This window comes from Equus asinus, chromosome 30 (genome assembly GCF_041296235.1).
Source record: "Equus asinus isolate D_3611 breed Donkey chromosome 30, EquAss-T2T_v2, whole genome shotgun sequence".
Classification (NCBI taxonomy): Eukaryota; Metazoa; Chordata; class Mammalia; order Perissodactyla; family Equidae; genus Equus; species Equus asinus.
This window is the reverse complement of record NC_091819.1, coordinates 1,305,403-1,320,985: the sequence shown is the minus strand read 5'-3', so window position 1 is coordinate 1,320,985 and position 15,583 is coordinate 1,305,403. Positions and strand designations below refer to the sequence as shown.

The window sequence follows — 15,583 nt, the reverse complement described above, 5'->3', positions numbered from 1 at the left end:
TCATAAACTGCCCCTCTGAGAGTTAACAGAAGAGACTGCCTCCTTGAAACAAAGAACAGTGTGCTTTTTTCTTTAAGTGCTCTTGGAAGTTAAAAATACGACAGCAGAAATGAGAATCTTAATGGAGGCAGCGGAAGATATAATTGAGGCCACTGCCCAAAAACATAGAGTTAAAATATACAGTGCTGGAAAATAAGAAAGAAAATCAAGGATCTGCCTCAAAATCTGTCATCTGAGTAACAGACATTCTAGAAGAGAGAACTGAAAAGTGGAGAGGAGAAAATCATCAAAGAAATAATTGGAGAAAATTTCCCAGAGCTAAAGGGCATGAGCGTCCAGATGAAAAGGAAGGTGCCCCATTGATTGGGTCAAGATTGGCCCACACCAAGGGCATCATTAATGATATTTCACAGCACTGGGAAGATGCTAAAAGTTCCCAGAGAGGACGCAAAGAAGCGGGTCACATACTGTGGACAGGGGACCAGAAGGGCAACAACGGAGGCTAGACGATGGAGCAATGCCTTTACATTCTGAAAGGAGATTATTTTCAGCTTAGAATTCTATGCCTAGCCAAAAGCTCATGTAAGATAGCTTAAAAACGTTTTGTAATATGCTGGATCTTACAAAGTTGGCTTCCCAAGCATCCTTTTCCAGAGACCTGCTAGAAGAGATGCTCCCCTGAAACGAGAGTAAACCAGAGAGAGGAGGACCAAGCCTCCACTCAAGAGCCGGGCAGAGAGACTCCCCAGAGGAGGAAGCGTGTCCCATAATGTCAGCAGTTCAGATCCAGAGGGCAGACAGCTGGAAGACGAGGGGACGCGTAGGGATACTCCTGAAGGGAGCACAGAGCTTGCCTTGGAAGTGAGAGTGGGAGGGTGAAGAGGGGCATTTGTCTTCTTTCCCTTCCTCTTCCTATGTAATGTTTGTGTCTTGACTATAGCCCATATTACTTTTCTATTTATTTTTAAAAGAAAGAAAGAAAAGAGGGCCAGCCCAATGGCATGGTAGTTAAGTTTGCACGCTCCACTTCCATGGCCCAGGTTCACCAGTTTGGTTCCCAGGCAGGGACCTACACACCGCTTATCAAGCCATGCTCAGGCGGCATCCCACATAAAGTGGAGGAAGACTGGCACAGGTGTTAGCTCAGTAACAATCTTCCTCAAGCAAAAAGAGGAAGATTGGCAACGGATGTTAGCTCAGGGCCAATCTGCCTCACAAAAAAGAAAGAAAAAAAGAGAAAACATGCTCCCTCCAGCGGAGCATCTCCAGTGGAGATTTTTTTTTTGTTCAAAACCTGCAAAGGAGTTTTGCTAGGAAGTCTTTAAATCCTCTAGCCAGCCTTCCCTGGTCACTTTAGGTTTCTACTTTCTTACTTTAGGAGAAGAGTCTGTGACTTGGGAGGAATGGCGTTTGGAGTGGGGACCTGAACTCTGAGAAGATAAACCCCCTCCCTGGTTGCAGCGTCAGGCTTTCCCTAAGTGCCGGACAGAGGAAGCGTTTCTTTGGGCTGGTGGGCTGCCTCAGTCCTGCTCTTCTTGTGAGGGCCCTTCCCCAAGAGTTTTCTCTGCTCCAAGACCTTGGTGACCAGTAACTCATCTCGGACAGAAGGTCGGTGCCACGGGCTCCTCTGTCTTTGACCTGAGAGAACACGTTGGGAGTGGTCTGTTTGCTTGCCTGCCAGAGATCTGATCTTGACCCCGAAATGCCGATGGGATCATAAAACCAGAATTGATCCTTCCCCCTCGGTATTCTTTCCCCAGAGAATGGGGGTTGTGATATCTTAGCCCAGGACAAATGTGAGATTTACGCTGTGTCACGAGTCGGGGAGAGGCTGCCATTCAAAAGTGGCTGTGTTTCCTAGGAGTATGGTTGAAACCCTCTGTAGGTCTCATCCCTGGGCGCTCTCTCCTCTTTCTCAGTGTGTCTGGACTCCTGCCTCCAGAGCAACCAGCCCAGATGTCCAAACCACCCAATTCCCTATTCCCAGCACACAGATTACGGGGAGGCCAGCTGCAATCTGGGCCAAGCACTTAGATGACTTATATGTCTGATTTTGGTTCCATGATATGAAACTCAAAATAAATCACAAAGGAAAAATTTTCCAGATAGCAGCTAATTCACCAAAAACATCTTCAGCCTTTAAGTCATTGCTCACACGCAAAGCTGATAAACAAACCTACTGTGGACACAGACATGAGGATTTAAAGGTGAATTCCTGAGCACAAGCAGATGCTCGTGTGCTGCAGCCTTAACTGAAGTTCCCTGTTCAGTTTTAGGCTCTAAAGCTTGAGTGAAATCTCAAGAACTCTTTAGGTCCAGAAGGAAGTAATAGAAACACTGAAAGACGTGGAAAACGGAACCTTTGAAACAAGGTTGTGGGAGACGGAATTCGAGCTTAGAAAATAATGTGGGATCAGAAGCAACTTGTGAATAGCAAACAAGGAGAGAACAAAAGGAAATGGGCATAAGCGGTAGAGGGGGCTGTTTAGGTGTTAAGAATAAACTTTCTGATGGTGAAACTTGTTAAACACAAAATGAACAGCCAACGGAACGTTGTAGAGGCCCAGCTACGACAAGGAGGAGGCCGTGTTGAGTTCACTTAGTCTTAAGACATTCAGATACAGATGTTTAACAATGGTCTCTCCCAGACACCACAACTCTGATATTCCAAGCAATTGGCAGGAAAATGAGACCATTCAGCACAAATTCGGCACTTCTCCACCACAGCACCTTGAGTGGGGTCATTTACCAGCAGAGTAGTACATGCTCTTTAGAAGCAGGACCTGATGCCGAGACGGGGTGAGCTGTGTAAACAGGGAGCAGTGAGGAATGATGGGTCTAAGGGGTTCTAGAAAAGATCAATCTCTTTCTGGCCGTTGTTACCGGGTATGGGAAAATTTAGAGAAGTGAGGGATAGTACCTGGAGACACATCGGAAAATGAACAAAGATGGTAATTATACCCTAACAGGGAGAGGAAATTGGTCTGTAGAGTTAGATTGATCCAAGAATTGCCTTGTCTTTAGAATATACCTTTACGCTAAGGAGACATAACACCTTCCTTTGCCAGATAAAGACAGAGTGTCTTCCTTTTATAAAAACATTGCCAAATGACAAGGGAGTTTAAGCTACACTTTGAGTCACTCTGCTGACAGACCCAGGACTAACCCACCAGCTTTCTCCTTTTAGCCAGTCTGGATACTGGAATATAGCCCTTCTTCCATCAATGTGAAAATGTGTTTCTTGCCTTGGCTTCTGTCTTCACTGCTCACCGTGATCTCTCTTGTCCTGTAGCTGGGATGAGAGCAGCTCCATCAGCAGTGGGCTCAGTGATGCCTCGGACAACCTCAGCTCAGAAGAGTTCAACGCCAGCTCCTCACTCAACTCGCTCCCGACCACTCCCACTGCCTCTCGCAGGAACTCCACGATAGTGGTACGTGAGCTCGTGAACACCTGGGCCACCATCTCCAGATGAACCCCAGGGCAGACGGGCCGTATGCAGGTTTGCAGGGACACTCCCCCATCCGTGGGGTTGCTCCCCACAGGCTGTTGATCAAGTCCTTTTAGAGCTGGTAAAAGGAAACCTGAAGCTACCACACAGTCACCCAAGACACTGGTGGTTGTCCTAGTGAATAGTGCCTGTATTTAGTGTCCACCTGAGTTTGGAGTGACACGTGTAAGAGCTATTCCAACTGGAGAAGACAAGGAAACCCGAGATAGGTTCAATGTCTTCTCTCTGCACCTAGAGGTGCAGATATCAACTCTGGATTGACTTAGTACTCTGGGGAGAGCAGGACCACCCAGCAACCAAAATACATCCTCTCAGCCCTCCATTTCCCATCCCCAGATGAGCGACTCACTGCTTTTTCTCTTCTGCTCTTCAGCTACGCACAGACTCAGAGAAGCGCTCACTGGCAGAAAGTGGGCTGAGCTGGTTCAGTGAATCAGAGGAGAAGGCCCCCAAAAAGCTGGAATACGACAGCGGAAGCCTGAAGATGGAACCTGGGACTTCTAAGTGGCGGAGAGAGCGGCCTGAGAGCTGTGACGACTCGTCCAAGGTTGGAGAACTGAAAAAGCCCGTCAGCCTGGGACACCCTGGTTCCCTGAAGAAGGGCAAGACCCCGCCCGTGGCCGTCACTTCCCCCATCACGCACACGGCGCAGAGTGCCCTCAAAGTCGCAGGTGAGCCTGGAGTGAAGGAAGGGACAAGGGCAAAAGGACAAGGGTCGACACTCTTCTTGACGGCCGTCACCCCGTAGGACGGTCGTAGACCTTTGCCCGGTGCTCTGATGTCCCTCTCCTGGTCTTCACAACAGCCCTGTGAGTCAGGAAGGAGGGGTATTAAAAGTGGAATAAAACCTCAGAGGTTAAGAGGCTGGGCCAAAGTCACACAGCCAATAGGAGGCAGAGGAGGAGGGGACTATGTTATGTTCACAGACTAGTTTGACCCGCCTTCCAACGCTGCCCGTCGGGGTTTTCTTTCCTCTCCCAGGACGTCTGGTCGGTGTACTTGCCTTCACAAGGTGCTTGCCTGACCTCCCGGGACACTGATCGATCCGAATCGCATTGCTCCCGAAGTCGGCCCTTTGGGGGACTTTTCGCCCTAATCTGTCTTTGCCTCTGGTCTCTAATCCCCAGGAGGTGGTGCCATACTCGAGGCTGTTTGCTTCCCCTCCTTTTTTCCTCCCTTGGCCAGTCATTAGATGCGATTCCTTCTTAGTAATCTTTGTGGTTGCCTCAGCCACTTTAACCACAATGGAATATCCTATTCTGGAAACAAACAAAAACCCTAGGCTACTCCTACCCAGCATCTCCTTCCCTCTGGCAAGAAATTTCACCAGCTTCTAGTACCTTCGGACCCACCCTTAGGCCTCTAAGACTCTGCAGCACATAGGGAGGCTCCTTTCTCCCTTGGAGGGGGAGAGGAGGGTTTGCTGGGATACTGGCCGCGTCAGCTTCTCTTCCCTCGCGTCCGGCCCTCTTGCAGGCAAACCTGAAAGCAAAGCCACGGACAAGAGCAAGCTCGCGGTGAAGAACCCCGGGCTGCAGCGCTCCTCCTCCGACGCTGGCCGAGATCGCCTGAGCGACGCCAAGAAGCCGCCCTCAGGCATCGCTCGCCCTTCCACTTCAGGATCTTTCGGCTACAAGAAGCCACCTCCCGCCACAGGCACGGCCACCGTCATGCAGACAGGTGGCTCGGCCACTCTCAGCAAGATCCAGAAATCCTCTGGCATCCCCGTCAAGCCCGTGAACGGTCGCAAGACGAGCTTAGATGTGTCCAACAGTGCAGAGCCCGGGTTCCTGGCTCCCGGAGCCCGTTCCAACATCCAGTACCGCAGCCTGCCCCGGCCGGCCAAGTCCAGCTCAATGAGCGTGACCGGCGGGCGGGGCGGCCCTCGCCCCGTCAGCAGCAGCATCGACCCCAGCCTCCTCAGCACCAAGCAGGGAGCCCTAACGCCCTCCAGACTGAAGGAGCCTTCCAAGGTGGCCAGCACGCGGACCACCCCAGCCCCTGTCAACCAGACAGATCGGGAAAAGGAGAAGGCCAAAGCCAAGGCAGTGGCCCTGGACTCAGACAGCATCTCCCTGAAGAGCGTGGGCTCCCCAGAGAGTACTCCTAAGAGCCAAGCCAGCCACCCCCCAGCCACCAAGTTGGCGGAGCTGCCACCAACCCCTCTCAGGTACCCAGGCTAGGCAGCTTCCTCCCCATCTGCAGCCCTGACCCCTTCACACATCCCTGCATGCCTTAGACCGGTGAGGCACGGTCTGTCCGCTCTCTCCGGGCCTTTACATGGGTCTGTCCCCTTCGCTCCCTGTAGGTCAACTTCCTTCTCCCTCTCTCAAAACTGTCTTCAAAATTCACCCCATTTCTACTATTCCCTGATCAGCCCTTGGCTGTCTTCAGCACTTGGACGGGTGGTTTTACTGTTTGTTGACGCCCGTCCCCATGTGTATATACATCCACCTGTGTCTCCCATATGTATCTACTGTCCCCCCACTTAGATTGAAGGGGCCCCAAGTCAGGCATCAGATTTCCTTCCATTCTATTCCACGGCGGCCTTGGCATAAGCCACATACTTAGCAAATAGCCAGAGAGCGAGGAACCTGGACCAGAGTTCTCTGGATTCCCCTGCCTTTCGCTTCTCCACCTCCGTTATTCTAAATGTTTGTTTTGTCTGCACTTCTCTCAGGGCCACAGCTAAGAGCTTTGTCAAACCACCCTCACTAGCCAATCTAGACAAGGTCAACTCCAACAGTCTGGATCTGCCATCGGCCAGTGACACCCACGCTTCGAAGGTCCCGGATCTGCACGCTACAGGCTCAGGAACTGGGGGCCCTCTCCCTTCTTGCTTCACCCCGAGTCCAGCACCCATTCTCAACATTAACTCAGCCAGCTTCTCCCAGGGCCTGGAGCTAATGAGTGGTTTCAGTGTCCCCAAGGAGACCCGCATGTACCCCAAACTCTCAGGCCTGCACAGGAGCATGGAGTCCCTCCAGATGCCAATGAGCCTGCCCAGTGCCTTCCCCAGCAGCACCCCCATCCCCACCCCACCCGCTCCCTCTGCTGCACCCCCAGAGGAGGAGACAGAAGAGCTGACCTGGAGCGGAAGCCCCAGAACCGGGCAGCTGGACAGGTGGGTGGATAGAGAGCTGAGCCTGCCTGGTCCCTCGGCCTCTGGCCGTTAGTAACCCTCTCCTGCACTGATTGCCACTTCCTGTCTCTCCAGATTTTTTCACGTATGTTAAGTAATTCCATTCGCTTCACAACAGCTCCGTGAGATAGGTGGGATTTTTTCATTTTTGAATTATTATTCTCATCTCACAAAGGGGGAAACCAGCTCACAAGATGTTATGTGACTCGTCCAAGATCTCATCATGAGTTTAACAACACAACTTACAAAGCTTTTGCTTCCAGTCCAGAATGATCTCTGTTATATCACACCCGGTTTTCACACACCCTAATCCGGTCCTTTAGACAGCCAGCCACACCCCGAGTCCTAATCAGAGAGAAACACTTAGCGTTTCAGGTGCATTTCTCAGGTTAACACCCAGGCTGCAGCTGCCTTCTTGTTTTGTTTTTGGGGATCAAGGGGCTCCCAGGTGGTGTTGGGTGTGGCATCCCTGAAGCCTTTTCCAAAGGCCAGTTTGGAAGGTGGACCCACGTGCTCCTCTTTCTTTTCTCCATAGTAATCAGCGGGACCGCAACACCCTTCCCAAGAAAGGGCTCAGGTAACCCTTCGATGTGTTTTTTTCTTCCCTCTAACTGGGGCTCCTGGGCTGTATGAAAAGCCATGACTTGACCCACCCCGGGCCGCAGTCATGAATTAGCTGCCCTTATAACCGAGGCCTTTATAAGCGGTTCCTGTGCATAGACCTCCCAGCATCATGCCCAAGCTCACTCTTCTGTGTGAGTCACCTTCAGAGCCAGCGTTCCTTTTGGGTGACAGAGGAGAAACAGGTTTGCACGTGGTGATCTTGCACTTACCTGTAGCAGCCTGTGCCATCCCACCCCTGGCAGAACTTCCTCTCTGATTTTCCTCCCTCAAAGTCTGGGAGCACAGGCTGGGGTCGTGCAGACAGGTGCGAGCAGGACATGCCTGGTCCTCCTCCGTCACTGCAGCGCTGAGGTCTCCACTCAGGTGACCCCGCTCCTTGGAAGCCCACGTGTGGAATCACAGAGCTCCCTCCCGAGCTCAGGGAAGACCCTCTCATGCCCCTGCCATCGTTTCAGTCCCCACCTCAGGAAGTCCTGTAGAGACACCCGCCAGTCTTCCAGCACCCTCCTGATGGTCGCGAGAGGATGCCGAGTTGCCTCCTCTTTGCTGCCTCCTTGGGTGGCCCTGTCTGCTTCCCCTTCCTTGTCCTGCTTTCAGAACTGCCACACCGCCCAAACCTCTGGCATCGCTTCATAGTTGCCCAGACCGAGTTCTTCTGCCGCCTCCTGCAGGTACCAGCTTCAGTCCCAGGAGGAGACCAAGGAGCGGCGACACTCCCACACCATTGGTGGGCTCCCTGAGTCCGACGACCAGTCAGAGCTGTCTTCGCCCCCTGCACTCCCCATGTCCTTGAGCGCAAAGGGCCAGCTCACCAACATAGGTTAGTGTCTTCCTCACTTGCTGTGGCGTGGGATGAGGTGGGGGTCACCCCGCGGGGTGAGGCAAGGCAGCTGGGCTTCAGTTTCATCTCATATTTGATGCGCTCTATTGGGCGGCTTCATGGTGCCTCAGGTCATCCATCCAAAATAGGATTGATGGCAACATGCTCCAAGATCCTAAACTGAGAAGTTGCCCCAGGCACAAGTTATTGGGTCCCTGTAGCATCAGAGAGTCGGACTGATGGTCTGGAGAAGCGGTAACCTGAGGCCGGGACATCACACTAGAGCAGTGAGCAGGCGGTCACTGCCAGAAAGGAGCCGCCACACCCAGGGCTGCACTTCCAAAATGCCGGGCTGGTGGGGAGGAAGGAGGGAGAGGTTATTGACTGCAGAGGATGGGATCTGCCTCCAGACCAGGAAAGTCCAGATTGCCCAACTGCTCTGACTGGGCCAGGGCCATCTGAGCCCTGAAGGCAGAGCTGTCTCAGACACGTCCTGGCCACACCCTCTCGAAAGCCCGAGGAGAGGGGAAAGCCAGGAAGAGGGCAGTGACAGTGTGACTCAGAGACGGGGAGGGACGAAGCTCAGGAGAGCACCGGGCCTGGCCATGAGCGCGCCACCCTGGTCTGGGAGGCAGCATGCTGTGACCCGCCAAATGGGAGCCCGTCTGGGTGGGGCCTGGGACAGGCCTGCTGTCCCCTCGCAGTGTCCCCCTGTCATCTCCTCTTCCAGCTGAGTGAAGGACAGCAGTGAGGAAAGCACCAGGGCCTGTGATGTGCCTGGGGGTGGCTGTGGGGACCTGAGGAAAAACTAGGAATCGGGTCATTTTGCCTAGAGAAGGGAATGATTCTTACGGAAAGGTCTTGTGGTCCCTGAAAAGCCGTTACATGGAGGGTTCTCCGTCTCCACTGAGGACCAAACAGGAATGCATTTACGCGGTAGGCTGAGGGGCTGGGCTAACAGTGATCACCGTAAGCATCCAGGGCCGAGAGAGAGAGGCGTGAGCTCTCTTCTGTGAAGGTCTTTCTGGAGAGACTAGACATCACCTCCTGTGGGGGCAGTGGGACAGTGTGGGGCTCTGTGTGGGAGTGAGCCCCGGGAGGCTGTCCCCCAGCAAGAGGCACGGGGGAGAGGTTCTGCGGGGCAGTCCGGAGTTGGCTGAGCCCAGCCTCACAGCGGGTTCCACAGCCTAGCCGGATGCTTCATCTGCTCCGACTGTCTGGCCTTCAAGCCACGGGAACGCTGGGCAGAGAGGGTCGCATTTCTTGCGGCTTCAGAACCCAGCAGTGACGTAGAAGGACGCTGCTTTGTGGGGAGAGTCTCGCTCCCTTCTGTAACGCCAAGCCCGTGGTCCCATAGCTCAGCCCCTTGTCCAGCTGGCTTGTTCTCATCATTCAGATCCGAGTCTTGGTCTGAATCCTCAGTCCTCCCGAGCTGCTGGTTGTATTGTAGTGAACCACAGCATCCCGATAGCATCAGTGCACCCAAGCGATGGGAAGGTTTCAGAAAAGCTGCCGGGCCCCCAGCCTGACATTCAAACGCGACAGCTCTGGGGCAGGCAGGGCGAGGGGAGCTGCTCACCCCTCTTCCAGACAGCAGGTCCCTCTCCACTAGGCCCAGCTCTCCCGGGAGAGCCCCCATCCTCACCACCAGCTGCTTGCACACTCCCACTGCTCCACCACCGCCTCTCCTGCCCTCCCACCATGGCCTCCTATGCTCCTGGTGCTCCATTCCCCAAGGGACCGGAGAGCTGATGACCCTGCCTCTTCTCCTGCCCTCCCCCTCCTTCTCCTGTCCCCCTTCCCTCTGTCCTTCCAGTGAGTCCCACTGCGGCCACCACGCCAAGAATCACCCGCTCCAACAGCATCCCCACCCACGAGGCGGCCTTCGAGCTGTACAGCGGCTCTCAAATGGGGAGCACCTTGTCCCTGGCCGAGAGACCCAAGGGAATGATTCGGTCAGGATCCTTCCGAGACCCCACGGACGACGGTGAGACTTCATGCCAGCGCGGTTCACGCTCATTCCAGCTCTGCTGGGTCCGCCCACCCACCACCACTCCACTCCCACCACTCGCACCACCACACACACCTATGATTCACAGACATCGAGTTGGGGCCATTTCAGTTCTTTCTTCCCATCCCTTTGGAGGGTCTGGGGGCCCAGAAACCTTGGGTGGCACCGTCTGGCACTGGGGCTTGGGATGGAGCATCTGCCATTGGGGCTGGGGGCAGCGGAGCACAGAAGGTTAAATGGTGCCCCACAGAATGTTCTGGAAGCCATGGCTCCCATCCTCCTCATCCCAGCAGCGATCTCTCCTCCCCACAGTCTCTCAGTACATCCCCCGTCTCGGGTGTGGTGTAGCTCTTAAGTCCTTCAGAAGAATTAGGCGTCTCATTCCTCTTTCAAGAGTGTTCCAGGGCTTGGTGTCAGGGAGGGCCCTGTGGATTGTTGGCGGTGCTCTGCGCATCAGTGGTCAGAGCCTGGAAGACCAGGCTCTCGGGGAGATGAGACTCCCGTTAGGATTTCAGGGCGCTCATTCCTCGCAGCCGGGCTTTCGTTCCCTCAGTGGCTCTGCTGAGTGCTCAGAACGAGCATTTGCACTTCGACGCTTGGTTCATCTGAATGGTCCCCGCCTCCTCGGCAGGTGCCCCAGAGCTGAGGGGAGGCGGCACAGGCAGCAAGCAGCATTTGCGCTGCGCAGCTCTGAGGCGAGGCCCCCTGCTGCAGCTGACGTGCGTTCCTGCCTGGGAAGATAAGACGACGCCTGTCCACGCACGAACGTCCCCTTTCTCTCTCCCTTCACCCTTGTGCCCCTTGGAGCAGGCCGAGCGAGGGACCCGCCCAGGCTGCCAGATAACGAGCCTGGAGGAGGCTGGCTCCCTCAGGACCTGCCTGCTCTGGGCTGTCGGGATACCAGTTGGGTCCCCTGTTCTGTTCTTTCTGTTCACTCCAGAGGCTCTTCAGAATCAGAATCTGAACTCCTGCCTTAGGGCTCTTCCCAGGACCCCATCCTCGTCCCGGAATCCTGTTAACCCTTTGCGTTCTGCTTCTCTTTCAGTTCATGGCTCGGTGCTGTCCCTGGCCTCCAGTGCCTCCTCCACTTACTCCTCAGTAAGAGCCTTAACTTCTCCTCCCCTCCCCCTCCCCCGCCGCTGCTCTGCGCCCTAGAACCTTGACCGGGTGGGGGTGGGGACACGCTGTCTCTTCGTTCCGTCCGTGTTCTGGGGTGGGGGCGGCAGGCACCTAGAACTGGGAGCACTTGGTTGGGCGCTTGGTTCCTCAGTGGTCTTTCTGGCCTCGCCACCAACACCTGAGCAACTCCAGTGCCTTTTGTCCCCTCTTTTGAAAAATGGACAGTCCCCTTGTCATGGAGCCCATTCTGTGCCATGGTAAGTGGGACGGCGACGTGCAGTCTCTAGGACTCCAGACCCTGGCGGTACCCAGAATTTCCCAAGGGTTCCTTGCGGGGCACCGGGCACTGCATCTGGCTGTCGGGTATAACGTGATTCTTAGGTTTGCTCTGCCCCTAATTCTTTCCCCCTTCAAGTTGATGGCAGTAAGGGTTAGTCTTCAGATCAACCAGCCTCATTGCCCAGCCTCCTTGGCAGAGAACTGCGTTACAGAAACCCTAGGGCAGGGTCTGAGCCGGTCTCGTGAGGAGCCAGGGGTGGGAAAGAGTCTTCGCACCTGAGTCACTTCTTCCAGTTCTCTGCCTGCCTCTGGGCCTGGCTCCTTCCCCCCGTGGTAACTGCCTCCTTTCTCTCCCTTTCTCTCCTGTGCTTCTTCAGGCTGAGGAGAGGATGCAATCTGAGGTAGGGTGCAAAGCCCGTGTCTCTGCTTGTTAACGCCACCGCACCCCGTTTCCCTCCCAAGGCTGACACTTCCTTCTGCCGCCGCAAGCTTGTATTTCTCTTGCTTTCACAGCAAATCCGGAAGCTTCGTAGGGAACTGGAGTCATCCCAGGAAAAGGTGGCCACGCTGACGTCTCAACTGTCTGCCAACGTGAGTGCCGTGAAGTGGGAAGGCCCAGGGCAGTGGCTCTGGCCGTGAGTCAGATGCGTTCAGCCAGAGGAGGAGAATTCTCTCATGAGGCATCCCCAGCCTTAGATTCCGAGTGAGCGGGTCCTGTTCATGCTCTGCCACAGAGTATTTTGGGGTTGGCTTCGCCTTCTCCAAGTTTCGATTTTGATAAAGAACCAATGTGCCCCCAGCCTAATTAATAGGTATGGATTGGTTCACGTCTGATGGTCATTGAACTCCCTAAACATTTTCAGTGGTTCTACATGGAGGTAAAAACACTCTTGCCATTGGCCACGGATAGAAGTAGTTCTGGATTATAATCACAGAGCCCTCAGAATCCTTTGCCACTGCCCTGGGGTGTGTGCACGTCATCGTTCACGCCACCTCCCTGGGCAGGCACAGGACTGGTTGTTAGAATTCGGTGTGCTGACCGTGACACCACTTAGGAAGCCCACTCCCCTTCTAGTCCAACTTCGCCACTCACAGCTGCCTTTTCTAGCAGCCTCCGTGGGCCGTTGGCAGAAGTGACCTCCGCCTCAGGTTGGGAGCCAGAATCTGTTGTCCCTGCCCCCCACCTGCCCACAGGACGTCCCTCTAGAGTGGGTCTCTTCTTTCTGTAGTCCTTGGTTCTTCCCCCCGTGAGGTGGGGAGGAGTGAAGCCACCTCCTCTAACGGGCTGTGGCCGACTGTCCCCGGTGACCAAGTTGCAAACTGAGAACACAAGAACCATTTTCCCCTGAAGCTGTAAACAACAGCTGAGCCGGATCTGCGGCAGTTTCCAAGGGTTCGCACAGAAGTAACGTGTCTGCAATTTCCGCGGTGGTTCCTGGTTTTCTCTCTTCCCTTCCTCTCTGGGGACCCGGCCATCAGGTCCGGGGTCTCCCCTGGAGCCGAGTGGAGGACGTTCACCAAGCCTTTGCCTGTGTCCAGCATACTTCAACAGCAGTTCCCTGGTGACTCCCTCTTCCCAGACGCTCAGTTCATAGGTCGTGTACTCGCCCGTTTGTTTGAAGCTCGTGGCCAGCACTGTTTTCCCTCTCGGGGACCCACAAGAATTATAATATAAACAAGAACCATCTCTTCTCTCCCTTGCACCCCACCCGCCACGGCTGGTGGCCTGGGTCATGTCCTGCACACCCCAGGAAATTGATGTCTGGGAGATGCTGGGGGGAGAGGCGCCAGGGAGGCAGAGAACATTAGTGTGTCTGATTCATTTACGCTGCAATCTGTCAGCCTTCGTGCTGTCGAGGCTGGGCGAGGGCCAGGAGAATGGATTTAGAGGGAGATTTTTCTTAGAACAGGAAGTTCCTTTGGCTAACAGAAAACAAACCAAACGCCCAGAACTGACGGGTTCTGAATTTGAGAGGCAGAGTCTTGCTGAGGGTCAGAGCCCTGCCCTCCAGCAGGAGACGTGAGGCCAGGACCAGGAAGGTCTGTGGCTCACCTCAGGACCCCCGATTCCACACTGGGCTTTGGTCATGGTCCGTGGAACTTCCCAGTTGCCCACCCTCAGAGAGGGAAGAGCCCGGACCACTTCCTCTCCCAAAGGCCAGCCTCTCTGAGCACCACCACTCTGCCCTGCGCTCTGATAGGCTCCCTGTGGGGTTGAGGGCTGGGGGAGGTTCAGAGGAGGGACAGGGAGAGCCCACCCAGATCTGTAAAGGGAGCCCAGCGAGAAAAGCAGCACAGACAAGCACACGGAAGCCGGGGTCTCGGGGTCTCAGTCGTGGATTTCCAGGACAGGATCAGTCTGTCTGCAGACGTGCGGGATGTGGAGAAGCAAAGAGGAGCCAACTTGAGGCCAGAAGGTGGGAGTTCCCCATACAGTGGGTGAAAGGGACGTGCCCAGGGTCACGACAGGTGAGCCCGGGGGCCCAGGCCTGACATCTGCAGTACAAGTGGGAGAGGGCTCACGTAGGACCAAAGCGATTGCCGCCAGCCACGGTCAGGGGGAGCAGCCTCCGGGCATGTTTCAAGGGCAATGGGTGAAAACTGGAGTTGACCCAACAGGGAGGGAGGTCATTAGCCACTGGGAGGCAGTGCGAGTGTCACAGGTGTCCTGGGGCTCCATATGAAGGACCTGCTCAGAATGTGTCCATCACTTCCTGCTAGGATCACCAGCCTGCTCAGACACCCTCCCCTCGTGGCTATTTCTCTGTCCCCAAGTGTCCCCTCTGTAGCCCCATGCCTCTGTCCCTTCACCCTTCCGGCACACCTTGCTGCCCGTTGGATAGCCAGGGCTGCAGCCACGCTCTGCCCACCTCTCCACAAAGCGCCTGTACCCAGCCTCCTCTTAACTCCAGGTCCTGGGCATCCTCTACCCACGATACAGATCTGACATCTAGTGGCCGACTGTGGGATGCCCTGATGTTCCTTGGGCTGCTTCTCTCCAGCCCTGCACAGTGGGCTGAGGAAGCCAGGAATGAGGAGCAATGGGAACGAGTTGAGAAGCAAGGACCACCTGGGGGCGGAGCTGGAAAAATGTGCCAGTTTCTCCTGGGAGGCGGTTTGGGTCCTGGAGGCCAGCCAGCTAGACATCAGAGGAGTTAGACCAAGAAGACAGGCACAACCCCAAGGCTATGGCCCTCCCATCGAGCAGAGGGACAGTCCCAGCTCTAGTGCATGATGAGTGCCTGGCCGCAGGTCCAAGAGCCCCCAGAAACTTGCCCTCGTGCTATCTGTAACACTGTATCATTGAAGAAGCTGGTCCCACCCAGGAAACTTCTTCAGGCCGGGAATGGGTCTGAGGGCACCTTGTCTGCTCAGGGAGAACGATACTTAAAAACACCGAGAGGTCTGTGGGCAGCGCCCAGCTTTGAGACAGGAGATCAGCTGAAGCGACCTCTCCATCAATCCTCGTCTCCCCAGGCCTCAGGCAGCCTTGGAAGCTCCTCCTGTGTCTGTTTCAGGCTAACCTGGTGGCAGCTTTCGAGCAGAGCCTGGTGAATATGACATCTCGTCTGCGACACCTGGCAGAGACAGCAGAGGAGAAGGTGTGGGGCCTGGATGGGGGGTGGGTGGGGATGGACCCAGGGAGGGGTTCTCCTGGACACACAGGCCATGGCTGACCTCCTCCCTCCTTGGTGCCAGCTCCTCACGCCCTCCCTGTCACCCTGAATTCTCATCCTGCCCCTCGACACAGTTGTCCCTGTTCGAGCTCTCCTCCATCAGCTCTGGTGAATTCCAGTGCCCGGCCCATGCGAGGTGCTCCCAGTCCCAACTAAGGACACCATTTTCGTTTCTCGCTCAGGACACTGAGCTGCTGGATTTGCGAGAAACCATAGACTTCCTGAAGAAAAAGAACTCTGAGGCCCAGGCAGTCATTCAGGGAGCCCTTAATGCCTCGGAAACCACCCCCAAAGGTAAGGCATCCACCTGCAGATTGAGGGAGCCCAGGAGTGGGGTGAAGGGAGGGTTACTGCAGGTTTCTGTCTGTGCCACAATATGGCAGAGCCACACCAACTCTCCAG

General features: G+C 55.1%; 1 protein-coding gene across 8 annotated transcripts in view; it reads left to right on the top strand.

Annotated features, from left to right (window-relative positions):
• NAV1 (neuron navigator 1) overlaps positions 1-15,583 on the top strand; it is a 243,989-nt gene that overhangs the window by 208,734 nt on the left and 19,672 nt on the right. For 3 of the 8 annotated variants that reach the window (XM_044762899.2, XM_044762892.2, XM_070501454.1), the window contains 12 exons: positions 3,293-3,431; positions 3,883-4,180; positions 4,986-5,679; positions 6,190-6,633; positions 7,187-7,228; positions 7,947-8,095; positions 9,912-10,082; positions 11,152-11,204; positions 11,882-11,905; positions 12,018-12,095; positions 15,023-15,106; positions 15,364-15,475. In XM_044762899.2, coding sequence (XP_044618834.2) covers positions 3,293-3,431; positions 3,883-4,180; positions 4,986-5,679; positions 6,190-6,633; positions 7,187-7,228; positions 7,947-8,095; positions 9,912-10,082; positions 11,152-11,204; positions 11,882-11,905; positions 12,018-12,095; positions 15,023-15,106; positions 15,364-15,475 — 2,288 coding nt within the window. The remainder of the gene's footprint in view (positions 1-3,292; positions 3,432-3,882; positions 4,181-4,985; positions 5,680-6,189; positions 6,634-7,186; positions 7,229-7,946; positions 8,096-9,911; positions 10,083-11,151; positions 11,205-11,881; positions 11,906-12,017; positions 12,096-15,022; positions 15,107-15,363; positions 15,476-15,583) is intronic. The other 5 variants (XM_044762894.2, XM_070501452.1, XM_044762897.2 and 2 more) reach the window with 3 other exon arrangements.